The 19,012-nt window shown below is 41.4% G+C and overlaps 1 protein-coding gene across 5 annotated transcripts; it reads right to left on the reverse strand.

Moving 5' to 3' along the window:
• Positions 1-324: 324 nt before the first annotated feature.
• rufy2 (RUN and FYVE domain containing 2) lies at positions 325-18,272 on the reverse strand. 5 transcript variants are annotated; one of them, XM_037247142.1, is made up of 21 exons: positions 18,219-18,272; positions 17,457-17,513; positions 10,958-11,125; positions 8,502-8,675; positions 8,296-8,413; positions 7,837-7,938; positions 7,578-7,701; positions 7,385-7,449; positions 7,242-7,307; positions 7,086-7,155; positions 6,892-6,993; positions 6,640-6,756; positions 6,464-6,556; positions 6,318-6,392; positions 6,146-6,243; positions 3,114-3,233; positions 2,885-3,014; positions 2,661-2,755; positions 2,330-2,378; positions 2,177-2,257; positions 1,948-2,091 (listed from the first exon to the last, which is right to left on the reverse strand). In XM_037247142.1, exons 3-21 carry the CDS (start codon positions 11,031-11,033, stop codon positions 1,948-1,950), a joined length of 1,899 nt encoding a protein of 632 aa, XP_037103037.1. In that variant the 5' UTR covers positions 11,034-11,125; positions 17,457-17,513; positions 18,219-18,272. The 5 variants fall into 5 exon arrangements, with proteins under 5 accessions (XP_037103035.1, XP_037103037.1, XP_037103038.1 ...); XM_037247143.1 differs by lacking the exons at positions 17,457-17,513; positions 18,219-18,272 and adding an exon at positions 12,618-12,753; XM_037247141.1 differs by lacking the exons at positions 17,457-17,513; positions 18,219-18,272 and adding an exon at positions 11,674-11,895.
• Between the last annotated feature and the right edge of the window lie 740 nt (positions 18,273-19,012).

Here is a 19,012-nt window from a genome sequence, read left to right on the forward strand (position 1 = left end):
GGAAAAACAAGATGAACTTAGTACAATTATTGATTTAGAAAAGTTCTGAAAAAGTTAGTTCTTTTTTGGCATCTTACCACATGGATTGGAGACACATTTTCTGTTTAATTTTGCTTTTAAATTTGGCAAATGTGAGCCTGTGTGTTAGAATTTTGTCAAACTGGGAAATGTTTTAAGGTTCAATATCTTGAGTGGAAAATGTATTACAACTGAATTCTCCCATTTATAGCTGTTGTACATTTTGCCCAATACATTTTTTTGTATTAAATGGCCTATCATTTATTTGCTGTACATCGTATATGAAGAAAAGATGTGACAAAATAATCAGGTTTATCATTTCATTTAATCAAAACTGCTACAGTCAAGGCAGCATACTGTTGGCAATCAACAATGTGGTGATAAAGTTCACTTTTGGTTAACAATATAAACACTAACAAAAAACCGCACATGCCCTTGAGAACTGGGACTTTTATAAATAAGAGCAAAATTGCAGTGTATAAAATGAGGCTCTTGTGCTAATCACAATTGGGTTATTAAACACGGGGGAAAAAATAGAAAAACAAAAGTGGACAACTTCCATGTTGTCAAGATTGGTCAAGTACCAAACCAGAGTCCAAATGAGAATGAATACTTGACCATGGATTAGAAATCAATTCCTGAAACAGTATTCACTGCAATTGTGCCTCGACCCACCAGCAACGTGTCATTGGACTAGTGAACTAGTACCTACAATGAACCTTAAAGCAGTGGTCCCCAACCTTTTTTGCGCCACGGACCGGGGGTAGTGACCCCTGCCTTAAAGTAATAACTCCTGCTTAAATTTGGGACTAAGTATGTGCACAAGCTTAAGTGGCACCAACACGAGATATGAGCACCATTCTTCAGGGGGGGAGCTTTGTTTCGGTGCACATCTTCAATTGGTGGTGGCACTCATCAGATGTGGTTGATACTGTCAGTCTTTAGTGCTTTCATTAGGTTCACAGTCCCATCTTTTAAGTGCCTCAAGTGTTCATGTGTTCCAAAACACACTACAGGGCACTGACAGTTACAATATATAACCGCAGCGAAATCCAGTTGAGAAGATGTAAACACAATTGGATTTGGACAATACAAACAATTGGATAACAGGAACATTTGACCCTGAACAGATAAAACAATACGTAGACGACCACAATGTGTCCCATCATACCATGACTTTGTAATGCTCAAGGAAATGAAAGCTCGGTGTGTATTGGCTCCATCTTGTTGGCGTTGAATAACGGCCTATATCATGTTTAAATTAACGTCAAAGTAAGCTTAAGAAGTCATTCCTATGCCTTTGTTCGCTCATCCAGGTCATGGTAATATGCAAAGTCGTGAATTGATCCAACTCAATTTAGATTTTCAAAAACCTTTTAAAAATAACTTGGGCAATTATAATATTAGACTAACAAAATGATATGCAGTACATACAGCATACTGTATTTCCTCATGAACTGTTTTCTGACTTTGGTCAACTTTTGGGAGGGTTCGTTTCAGTTGTCAACAATAATATTATCCAACATGGTGACACACTGAGACAAATGGAGATTGATTAATGTTGCTGTTGAATTCATATTCCACAAATACAACAAGAACCAGAATAACGTGGTTCTTTCCAACATTGAAATGTTGAGCTCCACTGGGTTCGAAACTCCACTGTAAACTTCAGATTTACAGATATCAGGTCTGTAGTTTGGGTAATGGCATTTACTGTGGCAAAATGATCAAAGGGTGCCTAATAAAGACACATTGTCTAATTCAAGCGAAGGCCACTTTTGATGAAACACAGTATGTATATAATTTTAACATCTCAACTTCCAAATCAATCCAGTATAATCCCAGTGAGATATACTGTACGTCAAAGTGCATGCAAGATATAAAGAGCTGGACCTTGCAGAGGGCCGGTTGGAGGTAGAGGTTAACGCTTCAGGTGGGATTGGACGAGCATCTCTGGAGGAGGAGCGCGTGGCAGGTGTCGCACACTCGCACCGGTTTGGGAGACGCGGGCAACGGAAGTTCGTTGTCCGAGCAGCCGTTGCAGAAGATCTCGCCGCAGTTTCTACAGTGGTGCTGCACGCACGACGACGACGATGATGACAATGCAGGCAACCAAAGCGAGTAAAGTGCCCAAAGTGATCACTGGAGGCTCGCTCACCTTGCGTCTTGAGATGGAGAACTCCTTCTCGCACAGCTTACAGTGACTTGCATCCTTGTCTTTTAACCACACCTGGCCTCCCTGCAACAACAGCCACGCGGAAGCTTAGGTACATCCAATGCAACTTCAATAACGCTGCACAATATGTTTTACCTGAAGAGCTTTGTTGGCTTCCTTGATGTCCTCAATCTTCATTTTGGATCTGTATGACAACATGACGAGTATCAGAATCAAACAAATGAAACGGAGCATTCAATAGAATAAATCGATTATCCAGAGATTAGTTAGTGATAGTTGTCTGTTTGTTTTGAATAATTTAACGGCAGAAAAGTTGGTGTGACATGACTTCATGATTGCGTAGATGCTACATTCTTGGAGTCGGTTTATGGCCATAAAAATGGAAATCCAATTGAAGCTTCAGCCATGACACTGACGCCAAAATACTGCACTTCCAAGTCGAGCCTGAGTTAAATAGCAGACGTACTCGCTAAGTTTGGAGCCAAGTTCCTCGAGAGCTTGTTCTTGGTCTTCACAGATGCTCTTCAGCTGGAAGTTCTCATCCTGTAGGCGATGGAACTCCTGTTAAAAAAAAAACAAAAAAAACATGGTTTACATTCTCAATTACACGCTTCATTAGGTTGTTAGGTTCATGAGGTCATTGCGACGGATAATAGCCATCCATCCATTTTTCTATAATTCTTCGGTTACCATTTTGAGACCGTTGATCTGCAGCGCCTGTGTCTTGAGCTGAGACACCGTTTCTCTCTCTCGGTGGAGATCATTCTGCAGCGTTTGTCTCCACTCCCGTTCGATCTTCAAGTCCGTCTCAAGCTGCAGACTGCCAACCAGATGCCACACGCACATAGAAAAATACAAGAATGTTTCATCATCCCCCCCACAATAATAATAACAACAACAGCGTGTCTTCTGGGCTTACAGTTGTTTTTCTCTGTGGTCGATCTGCCGCTGCAAGCTGTCAGCCTTGTTGGCAAAGTCCGTCTTGAAACGCCTGGTGCCCTCCTCGGCCGTGATGCGGTGGCTCTCGGCCTCCTGTAATCTGCGCCATTACAACCAGCGACAAACTCAGGACCATGGAGAGAAAAAAAATGGCGTAGGAGGGGGATGGAGGATGATGGCAAAGGGGAAAAGAACCGGGATGATGTGCAAGGCGTTCAACGGAGGATGAAAGGTAAAAAGTTCAAACGTGCAACCAAGGCAGAAAAAAAATAAAAGGTGGCGATGGTGGCCAGCGATCACTAAGTGAGCTTCCTGCACGAGCACTTTCAAAACATCACATTTTATTGATCGAGGTGGTAAAAGAGACAGTAATATTATGGGCTTTTACAAATTCCGCGACAGGTAAGCTTCTATAAACACGGACAGTATATCCCAATCTATCACGACAATCAATAAATAGCACGCCAAGTCCCGACATTGCGTAACATTCAGGCTCCTTAGTTAAACGTTTTACTGGACAGCGGTGTAACCAGTGGCCATTTTAAATTAGAGGGAAGTGACCCACCCGATCCAACAGATGGAACTGCAGTGGGGGGGAAAAAAAATGTCCTAAATATGTGATTCCATATTCACTACGAACTCAACTTGGCATTGTGTGACTGGATGATGTCACTTTTTGGTTGTATGGGTGGGATGATAAAAATAGACAGTGAGATGTACCACAATGTAGATTCTGATTTGATTGATAAAATGAAATACTCATTTAGACAATTCAGTGACTTTTCCAACTGGGGAGTTATGAGTCAAGTGTATTAAGTCGCAGGTCACACTTCATTTTGCTTGTACAATATTTCGGTGTATTGCTTTTGCTCCCTCTCAATGTGTTTGGATATGTTTGTATTGTTTTAAAAATTTGTGTAAAGACCTAAAAAAAAAAAAGTAAGTGCTATAAAAACATGCCTAAGCTGTCACACATTTTTTTACGTTATATATCTGTATTAATGCAACACACTTCTTCTACATTAAAGTGGTATCTTCTTCATGTGACTACAGTATAGGATTTTTGTTTATGGGTTAAATGTACATACAACCGGAGAGCAAAACTCAGATTTAAAAAAAAAAAAAAGAAATTATGTATGGTTGGTGCCCCACCATGTAGTTATTGCTCTGAGTCGGGGGTTGTTCTGTGTACATCAGAGCCTGAACTTTATCATCAATGTCAGTCATCTTAAAGTCAGCACGCTTGCATGTCAAGTGTGACAGACAATCGTGTTAAATTAACCTCCCACCGACGACGTCCTTCTAAAATCTTCAAGACACGCTGACGTGACAATGAGAGCTCACAAACCTGATCATCGCAAATGGATTTCCAACTACTCAGCCAATAACAATAATATTTCCCCCAAACCATACAGTCCACAAGAACATGTGGGAAAAGGAAAAAACGAGAATATCTAAGCAAAGGTGGTGTGTGAGCTCAGAAGGAAATGTCCTTGACGAGCTTGTACTGGTGCTCGGTGTCTGTGCTGGCGCACTTGACGAACGACATGGCCAGAGTTCTGGTCTGACTTAACAGATCTTTATCGCTGCGCACGGGGAGGAGGAAACCAAACGCAAAGCAATGTGGGTCAAATGGATCGATGGATGATTTCATGGCATAAAAAATAAACAGGCAGGGGGAAGGAAAAATGGGGGGGGAAAAAATCAGAAAGGAAGGAAGAAAGGATGTCAATACATCGGTATTCTAATTGGCCCTCGTTACACTCGAGGCAAAAGTTGTACATTGTGGTTATTTTGCGTTGCGTGAGTGGTGTGAAGAGAAGCAGGAAAATGAATACAATCATGGCACAATACAAAGCTGCTGATCCATAAATGAAAGATTCCTTTTCAGCAGAGCAAAAAATAAGTCACTATGTAAGCACAGAGGAAAACATTGACAAAGGATGGAGCACATTCAAACTGATGGCTGGGTGACTGGGAGGTGGGGGGGGGGCGTTATGGGAGGGTCTTCTCACTGATGCAGTGAGGCGGATTCCTCGTGAATCACTTTAGACAGGGTGCAACAATAACTAAACGTGTCAAGCGAGGAAGCTTAAACATCAGTGGATTTCTCCCAGGGTATCGTGAAGAAGTCACAAAGAATCTTGAGCGGGATTGAAATGTGCTCCAATATGTAGTGCATGCTTTTAAGACCATTTTTGGACAATCCTGTGTGAAAAGATCAATAATGCTTGGTTCATGGACCATGACATCATATTATCATATAAGAATTAGACCACAGGTAAGTCTAATATCCTCAAAATTCGCTTTGCCACATAAAGGCACCAGGGAACGTGAAGTGCAAACAGAAGGCACCACTAAAATGAAGAGAATTCTTTGAAACTTACTTTTGCACATGACAAAGTTCATATATTTAATCATTAACTAGAGATAGTTATCTGGTGACTAAAGTTGAGACGCCTGTTCTGTGACACTTCAATGACCAACTTAATTGTGCATCATGTTGCCATGACAATGCAAACTGTATGTTCTGATTTCCCTGGGAGAAAGTGTGACACTTGTGACTGGGCTGTGAAGACCAAAATCATTTTTCTTCTGTTTCTCCTCTGCAAGGTTGCAGTCGAGACTAGGGGCTGCATTATTTCAGACTTTTCTATTTTTAGACTAATGTGATAAAAAAAACTTGTCACTGTATTACAGGATTCTGTTTAAAACAAACAGCAGGGTGGGATGTGTAGCAAGAATCCATATTCATCAAGAATGGACAGCCCATACATCAAGAAAAAAAAGAAGATTGAAGCATCCTCAAACATCCCAAAAACATGATTCGCGAATATTTGAAATCACACTCAATGAGGAGAGGTAAAGTCAATCCCTAGTCAGGGGTGGCGATTATATAAGACACATTTTAAAATTGGTCAACAAGGGATTGGATGAATTGAGGAGATAAAAGAGGAAAAATAATTTTCTTGTGCTCATTAGTTTGTGTTGGACACAGAATGTGTTGCTCACCTCTGCTCCAGCTGCTTCATGGTGGCCGTGATCTGATTGGTCTTCTCCTCAAGACGACTGATCATGTTGTTCTTCTTCTTCATTTCGTCATCGGAGTACTACAAAACGAGAATGCTTGGCAAAATGCTTTCATCTATTGAGTACGTCAAGCGACGTGTGCGTTTGTATGTACCTGCATCTTCTGGTACATCTCGACATTGATGGCTTTGACTTCATCCAGTTGATGTCTGAGCCCGATCAACGTGTCCTGTTTGGAGATAACTCGTCAACATTCGCTTGGCGTATGCGGACACTTTTTTTCTGAGATGCATCCTGCACCTGTTTCTCGTGAATATCTTTCTCCAGAAGTTTCATGGCCAGCTCCATTTCCTGCTTCATTGACACTTGAACCACCAGCTCATTCTCCACATCCTGAAATTGAGTAATGCAGGCAATGCTCACACGTATTGTCACGAGACGGCGCATGAGTAAAAATGAGGTGCCCATTCTCTCACCTGTCTGAGCTGACACTCCTCCTTCAGCTGCCGTTGCGCCTCGTTGTACATTTCATCCAAGCCTTGACGGGACTGTTTGTATGTCTCTCTTTCCACTGACACGTCACCCTGAGACACCTGCATAAAACAATTCATGGCAATTGGTCAAGTTGAGCCTTCAGGCACTGTGACGTCATTTTACACAATATTCATCGCAATACCGTTTTTAAATGAGGCGGCACACTAAACCTATTATCGTAAAGAAAAGCATACCTCCAAATGTTGCTGTGACTTCAGAAGAATGAGGCTGTTTTCACTCCTCAGTTGCTGGTTCTCTTCCTGCAGTTTAATGATGTTGTTTTTGGCTATAGCCAACTGCAAGCATGCAAAAGGTTGACAGAGACGGATGACGAAGTTAAGTGGTGTCTTTCCTTTTCATAATTACCACCAGAGATGCCAAGTCTCACCTCCTCTATAAGTTTCGAGTTAGACTTTTCCAGAGAGTCCACTCTGCCCTGCAGCCCGTGAACTGTAGAACTGGACACGACAATATTTACCACAAAGCATAATTTCCTTGGATATCTATGACATGTCATACTTTAAGGTCAAATGTAATGTCTTACTTCAGTTGGCGGTTAAGTTCCTCTACATAGTTTTTCTGATCCAAAATGGATGCTATCTGGCTGTTCCTGTTGTCATGGAAACAAAAATTCACATTTAAAGGGTACTGCATTGAAACAGCGGAATAAAAAACAGGAGACTGTACCTCTCTTCGCTCCTGTAATCGTCAATGTCATTCTTTAGGTACATGGAGAAGTCAATCACCCCGACCTGAAAATAGATCACGTATGATGATTGATTTTGTTGTCATTAAATAGCTGTGTTAGTAGTAAGTAGAAATATTTAGACATGTATCCAAATTAGTGATGCTAATCATTTCTAAGAGGAGTTGCGTTTACCTGAGAGTCCAGATCTTCACCTTTGACGCACAGGTTGGCGTCAATGACGTTGAGGCCGACCAGCAGACCCACAATCACGGCGCCTTCTTCCTCCAGCATCAGTGCCGAATTCTCGTAAAAATCACTGCAAAGGAAGGACAATGGCTTTTCAGAAACTCCACTCTCTGACGCACATGTGCTTTGGATGAACGATTCTTCATACTCGTTGTTAAAAGAATGTTTTGTGGGGTTTTTTGTTTGTGTGGGTGCTTGTGATTACCATAGTAAGTCTTTTCTGGTGATGAGGAGTCGCAGATAGTCGGCCAGCCGCTTCTGCATAAGGGCCAGTCGTAACCACGCTCTGGCCCGACCTAATGGAGTCCTAAATGCAAAGAAAGCATTATTTCATTCATTTCTTTCACGTCAATGTAGAGCGCTAGAATAAACATTGTTTAAAAAAAAAAAAAACATTTGGAAATGACATTGGACTTGACTCAACACAACCAAAGGCAGAGGTGTTAAATCCAAGTCCAGAAAGTAAGAATCCTGCCACAGGCTGGCAGGTTGTCAAGTTACCAATGAAAAATGTTTAACCCAGTCCTGTTCTGTTTTAATGAGTGATTTTTTTTGTGCAGTTGTAAATGAATGAAAAGATATACTAAACGTGTGTGGTTTAAAGATACATTATTCTGGGAATTTTGGGTTGAATCCCTAAACACAGGCCATGTTGATTCCTTACTTGAGTCCCGGCAGATCTCGTACAGAGGCTGAAATCTCTCCTGCTTCCGGACACAGTTTTTCCACCAGCTCCAGAGGACCCCAAAGAGACTTGTTAAATCCCAGAAAGGACTTTTTTGCTGGAAAAGTGTGCCAGCCCAAAAAAATACTTCAAACACACTATTGGAAGGGAGACATGTCGAGTACAGGAAGATGCGATCATCTCACCTCGCAGACCATGTTTGAGGCAGTGCTCCATGACAACAAAGAACTGCTGCAGGGGCGGGTAGTCCGAGTCCAGCGTTCTTCCAAAGCTCAGTGCTGACTCGATCAAGCCTTTAATACTCAACTTGGCCATGTTGAGCAGGTTAGCTCGCTCCATGGTCATCGGATCCCGCAGAGCTGCCAGAGAGAGATAGACATACGCCATCATTTAAGTTTAGACTCTGGGACTTTTAGCACGTTATTAAAATAAATAAAGTGCATTCTCAGTGTATAGCAGCTCTTGAAGGTTTCCCTGGCTTTGTCGACTCGAAGGGAGCAATGGTAATCTTAGCAGGTGCTTTGCTTAAATAAACCAGCGAGAAGCAACTCAAACATTCGTGACTGTTTGAACCATTGAGTGATGTCTGTGTGTTATCAAACAAAAGACAACACGGGTCATATTATTCATAATAATAGGGAACGTCTTGCAAGTTTCACGTCATCACATCGGAGTTTGCGAGAGCAAGAATTCACTCACATGATTTATTTGGGACTGTTGTTGTTTTTCGTAATGCCAGGGGCCCTTTTAGACACAATCCACCCATTTTTTTTCCAGGTTTCGGACTAGTAATGGTTAAGTATTAGACTCCAGCTGGGAATCAAACCCACACTGCCTACACAATATTCATTTTTTCAAGGGACCTACACATTGTTGTATCCCCCAACCCCCTTTATCACCAGTGCAACATGTGATGCTTCAGGCTGTCAACTGTTATGGTGGTGAAAACAGCAACAATCAATTGGCTGCACATATAAGGGAATGAGGTCATGTTAGCCATTATCAGATTGTCATGCTTGTTCCTCATTGCCTCATGTTTCTTTGACTTCTGTAGAAAAAATTCACCCCGGTGGTACAGTCTGCATCTCAGCATCACCTGATATCGAACCTTTTAAGCATTTCGAGTTAAGATATTCGGCTGCGCAGTGGCATAAAATTCTTCCTGTGATTGCGTGGGATTTTTGTAGCTTCCTCTCATATTCCAAAAATATGCAGGTGGCTGACGACCACTCGGGGGAGTACGCCACCTCTGCAAGGGTTACAGAAAATACACGGATGGATATACTGTACCTTGAGCTGTCCACTCTCCCGGCAAGGATGCTCTGTTCTCCGACACTTTGGGCAGGACATGAATGCTCCCCGAAATGGTTTCGGAGGCTTTCCTGGCTAACGCGAAGATGGGAGCCTGCCATCGTCCGTCTCCTCCTCCTCCACCCCCGCCTCCTCTCACGGTGGGGATACATTTCTCACCGACGTTACATTTCTCCTCTTGTAACCTCAAAATTCCGAACACCTGAGATTTGTCCTTGCTGCCGTCGGCCTCAGAAAGAGCCAGGTCGTGCTCGGCAGCAGATGCCATGTTTGGCTACGTCTATGCAGCTAAGCAGCCGCTGGTCTGGCCCCACGCCCGTGGGGGTGAGCTTCACAATGAGCTACCCGGAGACCGTTTACCGTAGTTTAGAAATAACAGCGATTGCATCGGCTAAACAATGACAAGTAGTGACAGGTGACGCGCGAGTCCAACAGAAATGACGAAAGGTGTGCCTTGTGGCTCGCCGACCGTGGCTAGGCGTCGTTCGGTCGTTTACATGGTGAAGGTCCGTTGCACCGGCGGAGGCAAAACACAGAGGTGGCGCTCCTCGGAGACGCTTTCTTTACCGTACATGGCGTCGCCGTGGAGATGTGTTTACAGCGAGCAAGAGTTAGCCGCAGTCGGCTTGTGACAGTGCCGCCCGCCTTGCAGCCTCTCTCCCGAGGGGCGGTGTCAAAAACACGCTCACGAGACACACAAAAGGAAACACTACGTCATGGATATCGCTCTGCCGCCCCCTGCAGGCTACCAATTACAAATGCATGACCGCCCCAGAAAGCTCGTTCTCGCGAGAATGTACGAGGACAAAAACTAACAGCGTTGTAATTATTTTATTTTGTAGGGTTATCTGAAAAACGTTGAATATTCATATTCTTTACGTAATGTGCTACATTTTTGCCACTTAGTGTTTTTTGTATTTTTTTGCTGCAGGGCAGAAAGGTGACAGCAGTGCAAAAATATATATATTTCAAAGAATCTAATTAAAAAATAGATATGAGGTATGTTAAACATGTGTTCTATCTACTCAGTGGATATCAAAATGTTTTAATCACATTGCATTTGTGTATTTCAGGTACCCCATTGGCAAATAAACACCTCTATTATGACTACCTCTCAAGAAAAGCCACAATTTGTGTAATCATTTTTGCATCACAGGAAGAACATGCAACACTGTCGATAAAAACTGAGGCTGTGATAGTTATCGTGATGGAATTTCTCCGATTGTACAGGTGTATCAAACATTGTTGTGAATCTTGTGGGTCGAATACGGTGTATGAATTGAAGTACTGCATTTGCAATGTTATGTCAGTCACTGCAGTGGCTGCTTACCTTGGCTGTAGGCTAAGCGTTCCATACTCTCGCTGTGAGTGATGCCCCAGCGATGGAGGCTCTGGGGGGAATACATGGCCAGCAGGAGCCTCCTTGATCCGGCGCCTCGCTGCCAATGTGTTAGCAGGTCACGCCGATCCCAGTTTCTAAATGGCTCACGATGGTGTGCTTGAGAGGAGAATATGCGAATCATTCCAAGTTGCCCGCTTTAACTGTACAAGATTTACATTGCAACATATAGCATTTATTAAAATTAATACAACACAACATTATCCCGCAGATGCTCACTTTCACTGCCTCGTCCCTTGTTAGAAATAACATCCACACAGAACCTTTTGTTGTCAGATCCTTTAAGGCACAGGTGTCAAACTCAAGTTCCGGGGGCCAGATACAGCCCGCCACATCATTTTATGTGGCCCGCGAAGACAAATTGTGCATCAAATTCGTGTGTCATTACTAGAATTGCAAATTGTCTTCACTTTTAATATCTTTTTTTTTTAAATATTTGACCAGTTTTTACTTGTCCGATTTGAAAACGAGTTATTTGTCAGTTTCTTTTGTAGCTTTTACTGTATATAATATGAGGTGCTCATACATTTATTTGGGTTGACAGTCATAATGGCTCTCCGAAAGAAGCTATAACTACAATGCGGCCCGCGAAAAAAATGAATTTGACACCCCTGCTTTAAGGTATTCCTTATCAAATTCAAGTTTACCTTTAGGTTGTAGCTTTGGAAACAAGCACCCATGAGCAGATCTATCAAAGTTAACACCCGGTGGAGCGTCCGTTACAATACAACCTATGACTTGAAGCAATAGTAAACAATCTTTTGCCACTTTTCCTCTTCATTTGCATTCTCAACTGCGCACTAAGGCGTCTCTCCCCTTCTCCTTCTCTCGCACTAATAGCTTATGGCTGACCATGGATCATATGACTGGTTTACTTCCAGATCCCTTTTCACTGTGTTAAGTCCCTGCAGAGAAAAAAATGTTGGTCATGACTCAATGTTCACGCCCTCTGGCTTATAGACCACTTCTGCTTTATAATGTGTTTGGTTTGGCTTTTTTTAACTAGTTACTTTTCTGATCATGTAGGTAACAAGTTTCAAATGTGTGAGCTGGGTAGGGCTGATTGTCACAGTGTATAAAAGAAAAAATAGGAGGTAAAAATTACGATGAAAGTCTACTTGTATCGTCGGGCATTTAAGTTACAGTAAAATCTTAGGAATCTTAGAAATTTGTTTTGGTTAATACAATAGCTGGCAAAAGAATTCACAGTCTCTTCACCACCTCTATTCTCCACCTCACAGCCCATGCTCACTGAAACACTCCTGAACCTCGCATACACAATAACATGCTAGTACTATATGAACATGACACAGCCTTCAACGACACGTGGCTCCACTAGCCAATCAGGAAAACTCTCATTGCTCAGTGAAAGCTCTTTTCTCCAATTGGGATGGCCATGCTGTTTCATGGCAATATACACTTGCCTCTCTGCACCACTGCTGGAATGCAACTTACTGTATGTAGTAGGTTGTGGATAAAAAGTGAAGGATAAGCATGTACTTGAATATCTATCTAACATGAACAGCCGCATTGACAGCACACATGCCTGAAATTACATTATGTATCATGCCATAAAACATATTTATCTTACCTCAAGAGCTCAGCAAATGTCAATCTGTTACACTCCTGCAATGACTGGAAAAATCTATCTATCTATCTATCTATCTATCTATCTATCTATCTATCTATCTATCTATCTATCTATCTATCTATCTATCTATCTATCTATCTATCTATCTATCTATCTATCTATCTATCTATCTATCTATCTATCTATCTACCTACCTACCTACCTACCTACCTACCTACCTACCTACCTACCTACCTATCTATCTATCTATCTATCTATCTATCTATCTATCTATCTATCTATCTATCTATCTATCTATCTATCTATCTATCTATCTATCTATCTATCTATCTATCTATCTATCTATCTATCTATCTATCGAATGCAGTCAGCTGGGTCCACGCTGTGGCAGAGACATCACGGAATGAAGCCACAAGCATCAGCCCACACAGCATCCAATGAGAAACGGGGGAGGGTACAGTCAGGGAGGGATGCGACAGGATGGAGGGAGGGAGAGATGGAGACTGCAAGATCCATCCACTCAAGGAGAAAGAGGGGTGGTTAGGTTTACTTTTCATGTGCTATAAATACACGAAGATGTGAATGGGTGCATAATGCACATTGGTGAACGGTGCTTGAGTAGTGCTGAATCTGATTCCTGACTGACTGGGCAGATCTGGAAAGACCTTGTAGACATGAATGACTTGCAGACTGCCATAATAAAGGATACTGTATAGAGCAGTTGTTTACATAGTAGCTAACATGAGATTAGAATGTGCTCACAGTACAGTTCCACACTACATTACACTATATTAATAAATAAAATGAATACTGCTTGACTTTGTTATTCAAAACTGGGTGTTTATTGTTTTCGCAACAGCAGTGTCTTATGCAGTCATTGTGGTTTTTTCTTAACGTTCATTTTCTTTGAAAATATAGCAAGAGTTCTCTAATTATGAAATGGATTACTGATACAGGACATATTTGAACGTATGATCAAGTGATAAATTAATTGCGACTCATCAACCGAGGAAAAAAAAGTGATGTATTTCTGCAAAACTAACGCTAGATGGCAGACTTACTCTCTTTGTCAACTGTACAGGAGCTCAACAACTTGACTGATGGAGAGAATGATGGAAAACTTAATTAATTTGCAGTGTTCTTTTAAATGTTTGAAAAAAATCTGCGGTGGAGGAAGGGAGTTGCGCGGTTGCTCCCACCACATGGGCGAGGACAACTCGGAGGAATGACAGAGGCAACTTTTATCAGCTCTTATCACAAGCAAGTTACGTGACATGCATCTGTAGATACAGCTACAAGTATCCGAGGTGTGTGTGATCCAAGAGCATCATTTTGGCATCCAGAATCTCGAGATACTTAAGAGGCAATTTAGACAAGCATTTCTCAACGTGTGGTACGCGGGCGCCCTCTCGTGGTAACTTCTGCAAGCTTTTAAAAAGTTGTCTAAGAAAAGCTCATTGACACAAAACGACTGAAACCTCAGCCCTTAGGTCATTTTTGGGTAACTCAACATCCCCCCGCCAACCAGACAAACACACAGCGTGAGTGACATATTTATCTGTAAAGGGAAATAAGGAGGAAGTGCAGGACAAGACAAGACAGACACCCATTAGGTAGAGATAAATACTCAGCTTCAGATAAATACTGAATGAATGAATCTCAGCACAGACAAACTGTAAGAGTATTCAAGTGTTAGAAGACATCTTTAGTTGGTTCTTCCTTTCTGTAAAAGTTCTTGTTTTGATATGATACGAGAAGAGGAGACGTGCATTGTTGCAGGGAAGCGCTTTTTCACACTGGTGAAAAGTGTCACCTCAGTGGGGGCTTTGACACCTGGTCTGCTGTAAAGGGGGAATTGGTAGGGGGTGTAGGAGGACATGAAAAATCCAGGCTTCACACCTAAGCGACAGTAGGAGATGAACCTCTGACTAATACACAGGCCGTCTTGAGGGAAATAATGGCTAAGGATTAGCATGCTCTGTTTTATTCTCAACATAATGAGGTCACCTGAAAAGAATCAATATATTTGACGGCACACCATGATGCAAAATACGATAATCATTATGATATTATTAAGTTAAAGTCCCAATGAGCGTCACAAATTTGATTTGGTGAAATTTGTCCTCTGCATTTAACCCATCCGCGTGTGATTTTGATCCATCCCCTGGGGGAGAGGGAGCAGTGAGCAGCAGCAGTGCCACACTCAGGAATCATTTGGTGATCTAAGAGCCCCATTTCAAGCCCTTACACTAAATGGGTCCCATTCTTAGAGTCTTTGGTATGACCCGGCCGTGGTTTGAACCCACAACCTTCCAATCTCAGGGTGGACACGCTACCACTAGGCCACTGAGCTGGTATTAGGCTAGCTTCACAAGATTTTCTGTCTTTGTTTTCCCTCCATTATTATTGCTAATTTGCTAACTATTTATTGTTAACTGATTGACGTTTTGGTACTGCCCGAGAGTGAGGCATGTGGACTTAAAAAATATGGATGAAGGCTATAATCAAACATTTAAGTCTTTGAAAAAATACATATATTTGAACATTTTCAGCTCAACACTCAAATGAAAAATTTGGTTCCTCCCTATAATCTAAATGTACTAAAACATTCCTACTAACAATATCAGATTTGAGTGGACCCACAAAAAAGTCTCCAGACTTCAACCCAAAAACATAAAGGAAGTTTGCCATTTTGGTTTCAAGTGTATGTTTTTGGCCATTTCCAGGGTCCCTCAAAAGAGAATATGTCTCAATGCTACCAAAAATGGTAATAAAATGCTAAATGATGTTTCACTTAAGGCGTATGCTGTGTATGACGTGCGCGCATCATGCTGTCAGCAAAATGCTGTCAGCAATTTGCTGCAATCTATTTCATTTTATTACCGTAACACATATTTATGTACTGGTTTCTAAATAATGTCCAGCCAATAGAATTGGAAGAGTTAATCTTAAACTTGTGACTTTCCCGCCTATTAAGGCGTATGCTGCGTATTACAAATGCTCGTCATGCTGTATTAACTGTCAGCAACTTGTCGCAATAGATTGTTTTTTCACCATAACACATTTGTGTTACTGTTGTGTGAATAGTTTCCTGTCATTAAAATTGGGAAGGAGTTATTTTGAAACTTGTATTGTGAAATTTGGGGTTAAGATGGCTGCATATAAAGGAGGCTATGCGATAGACGAGCTCCAATCCAGTGGGATCATCGATTGAACAACATGAAGACCTTCCTTGTTGCTCTTCTCGTCTTTGTGCTCGTCAGCCAGGGTAAGTGCGGCGCGCTTCGTTGGTGCTCAGAGTGTTTAGTTGCGCTTCTGATAAACATGTTGCTTTGTTTAGGCGAGGCCCTCCAGTGTTATTGCGGAGGACGCAACAATTGCCCAGGAAATGAGGAGATCTGCACCACTTCCCATCATTTGTGTGCCAGTGTCCTCTATAATGATGGCGCCTGTGAGTAGTTCCTGACCCTTAAGAATATTCTTTCACCTTCCAAAGATTGGGCCTACTTTTATTTTTTTTTAAAGAATTTGTTTTTTCTATAAAATAGAGTTTGGTACTGAGAAGATCATGACTGTTCTTTATTCATACTTTCTTGCAGTAATATTTCACATTATTTTTTTTTTTAAACTATTATGTCTGTTTTCTTCATTCACACAAAAAAAAAAAATGTTTTTGTTCTTAAGAAGTCTTTGTTTGTATGAACAAAAGTCCAAGGAATAAAATGTTATCCTTGAGAGATTACATCTTTTTTTGTATTCGTGATTAGGACTTTACTCGTTTTTGTCTTTAGTTTCATATTAAAAAAAAAACAATGCGCCTCAAAATTAGATTTTTTTCCCTTGTAGATTTTTTTTGTCAAACTCAGATGTGACCTTTTTCACAAGAGTTTTTTTCTTGCAGTTTTACGCTTATTTTTTTGCTAAAACTACAATTTCATTGCCAATAAAACAACACTTTTTTGACTCTCCCCTAACATAATGTGTTTATTTTTTGTCCGCAGCTCCAGACTACATGAAAGGCTGCGCTTCTTACCCTGAATGCGACTTCCTGCAGGACGAGCCCTCCGTCGCCTCAGTTTACTGCTGCGGCACCGACCTGTGCAACAGCTAAACTTGTTGTTTAGGAAGAGCAGTCGCTACTTATCTTCATGCATGGAGAATTAAAACCTGGCTTAGCTATCAATGAGCTTGTCTTTTGTGATTTCTTTCAACATATTTTTGGCAATTATTCTATTCTAATCATCCTAGACTTGTTTTTTTTTTAGCAGGAAATTTGTAAATGTTTTATAGCTTCTCGAAGCACAGTAGATGGAGTAGATGAAAGATAAAAAAAAAAAAATGGACTAGTCAACATTGTGAGCTCCCTCTTCTCATTCACACGGGCATCCTGTCCTGCTTTTGACAGTTACACGCTAAATAGACACTGGGACTCATTTGTACTATTTAAGGCTTCTCTGTCAAGTCCCGCTTCCTCCTGTGAGTATCTGAATTGATCAACTTCATTCCAAATGGTCTTTCTTTCTCCTGTGTGGTCACTAGTTCCAAACTAAAACTTTAGCTGCAACCAATCTGGCATTTCAATCATGGCATTTCAAGCATGACTTGTTGCAAAGACAAGTTAGGGTTATTTTATGAACGCACCAAAGAGTGTGGCTTTGTGTGTGTGTATTTGTCAGTCCTATGCTAAAGGGAAGTGTCTGTGCAAATCAAAGAGCAGGATGAGGTGACATGTACCTGCTGAAGCACTAACACTTCTTTTTACTAAGATGTGACCCCCTACCTTGCACGCGAGTGTGTGTGTGTGTGTGTGTGTGTGCGTGCGTGCATGCATGTACTTACCAAGCTCTACAGAAGAATTTCCCCAGGCCCTCACAGGACAAAAAAAAACTTGGAAGCCTGTGTAAGACCACAAGAAAGCAACAAGTTAGTGTTCCATCTACTTCCTTTTAAAAATATACACTTGTCAGATACAATAAATTCTAACTTGGAAGATGACCCGTATAACATAAAATTGACCAAAGAAAAGCACAGAAAATTTACATATAAGAATATTGTGAGTGGTGGCTGGTAAGACTGCACAGCGCCTCAGTAGGCACTGCTGTTTTGGTTAGCAACATGCTAATCATGGGCTAATTCTTTGATGTAATCGAAATTGATTCATACATTTATTTCCTGAAAAGGAACTGCAAGTGACTGCAAGCTTGAAAGACATCATTTGAGGAAATAGAGTGAGGGACTGCATTCGGCAGACAACATTAAGATGTTCACATGGACAAGATCCAAATAGCTTCTCAGAGATTTCCCCATTATCCCGACCTTTGACCATGACCCTCTTTAGCCACCTCCCCAATCTGTCTGTCAGTTAACCTGGATCTTCATGCATGTGACCCACGGAGCACTTCAGAGACAGAAGCGGTCCAAAGACATCTGTGCAGCCTTAAAGCGTTACCGGCCTGCAGACATAAGTGAGAGAGAGCGACATGAACAGAGGAAGAAAGAGACGCGTGGAGTCAAAGTTTCATGATTCATGCATTAACACAGGAATGGCGTGAGAGGTAGTGTACATGCAGCACTAGTGTCTCAGTGTGTGCAAAATATGACCTGCTTAAAAGGAAGAATCCACAGGAAAACAAGATCCATGTGTGTTGCCATCGCAGTAATCTGTTGGAACACAGGCACATTTAAAATTTAATTGATTACATCAATAAATATGAATGAATCAGAATAGCCTGTTGTCTTGCTAACTTGCATATGTACTGTAAGAAAAGTTCATGTTTACATACATGACTTTTTTTTTTTTCAACAAAAGAGGCCGTCAAACCCATTTCGAAGGCCACCGTGTCAACACGTTGGTGTTCTCTTACTAGAATAGAATGTAGATCACTTTCACACCTTGAAGCATTACAACAGTGTGAGAGCTTAAAGACATCTGTGAGGATGCCACTGGCAAATGGTAAATGTTTGTGCATGTGCGCACTGCCGCACCGTTGACATAACATCCCTAAAAAGCAAAGATGGAGTGACTGCTTAAGTGAAATTAAAGGTGTGGAAGGAATGAGGATTAGAAAAAGTCATGAGGTCAGGGCCTCATGGCTGTCTATCAAACTGCAAAAAAAAAACATATTGTCAAATACTATAGTTAGGTGTCTGAATATTTTTGTCGATATGTTTTAAAACTTTTGCCGTCATAATGCGTGTAGTTATTTGAAGCGATTGTGATGAATTTATTTCCAACAGAGCTTACAAAACAGGCCCATAAAATATCCCCAAAGTTTCATGATGAGGTAAGATGCTATATATGCTGACTACCGGCTTTAAAAGAAACATTTTCAAGTCATTCAATTTTCAACGGCAAATCACATGTCAATAAAATAATGACCCAAGTGCATTTTTGG

Source organism: Syngnathus acus, chromosome 3 (assembly GCF_901709675.1).
Source record: "Syngnathus acus chromosome 3, fSynAcu1.2, whole genome shotgun sequence".
Taxonomy (NCBI): Eukaryota; Metazoa; Chordata; class Actinopteri; order Syngnathiformes; family Syngnathidae; genus Syngnathus; species Syngnathus acus.

Excerpts from the sequence above, each read along its gene's own strand:
- rufy2 (XM_037247140.1), bottom strand. The coding sequence starts at position 9,895 with ATGGCATCTGCTGCCGAGCACGACCTGGCTCTTTCTGAGGCCGACGGC. Across the intron at positions 6,244-6,317 it reads AGATGTACCAGAAGATGCAG|TACTCCGATGACGAAATGAA; the intron begins GTACATACAAAC and ends CTCGTTTTGTAG. Across the intron at positions 2,756-2,884 it reads AGATCAACGGTCTCAAAATG|GAGTTCCATCGCCTACAGGA; the intron begins GTAACCGAAGAA and ends TTTTTTTAACAG.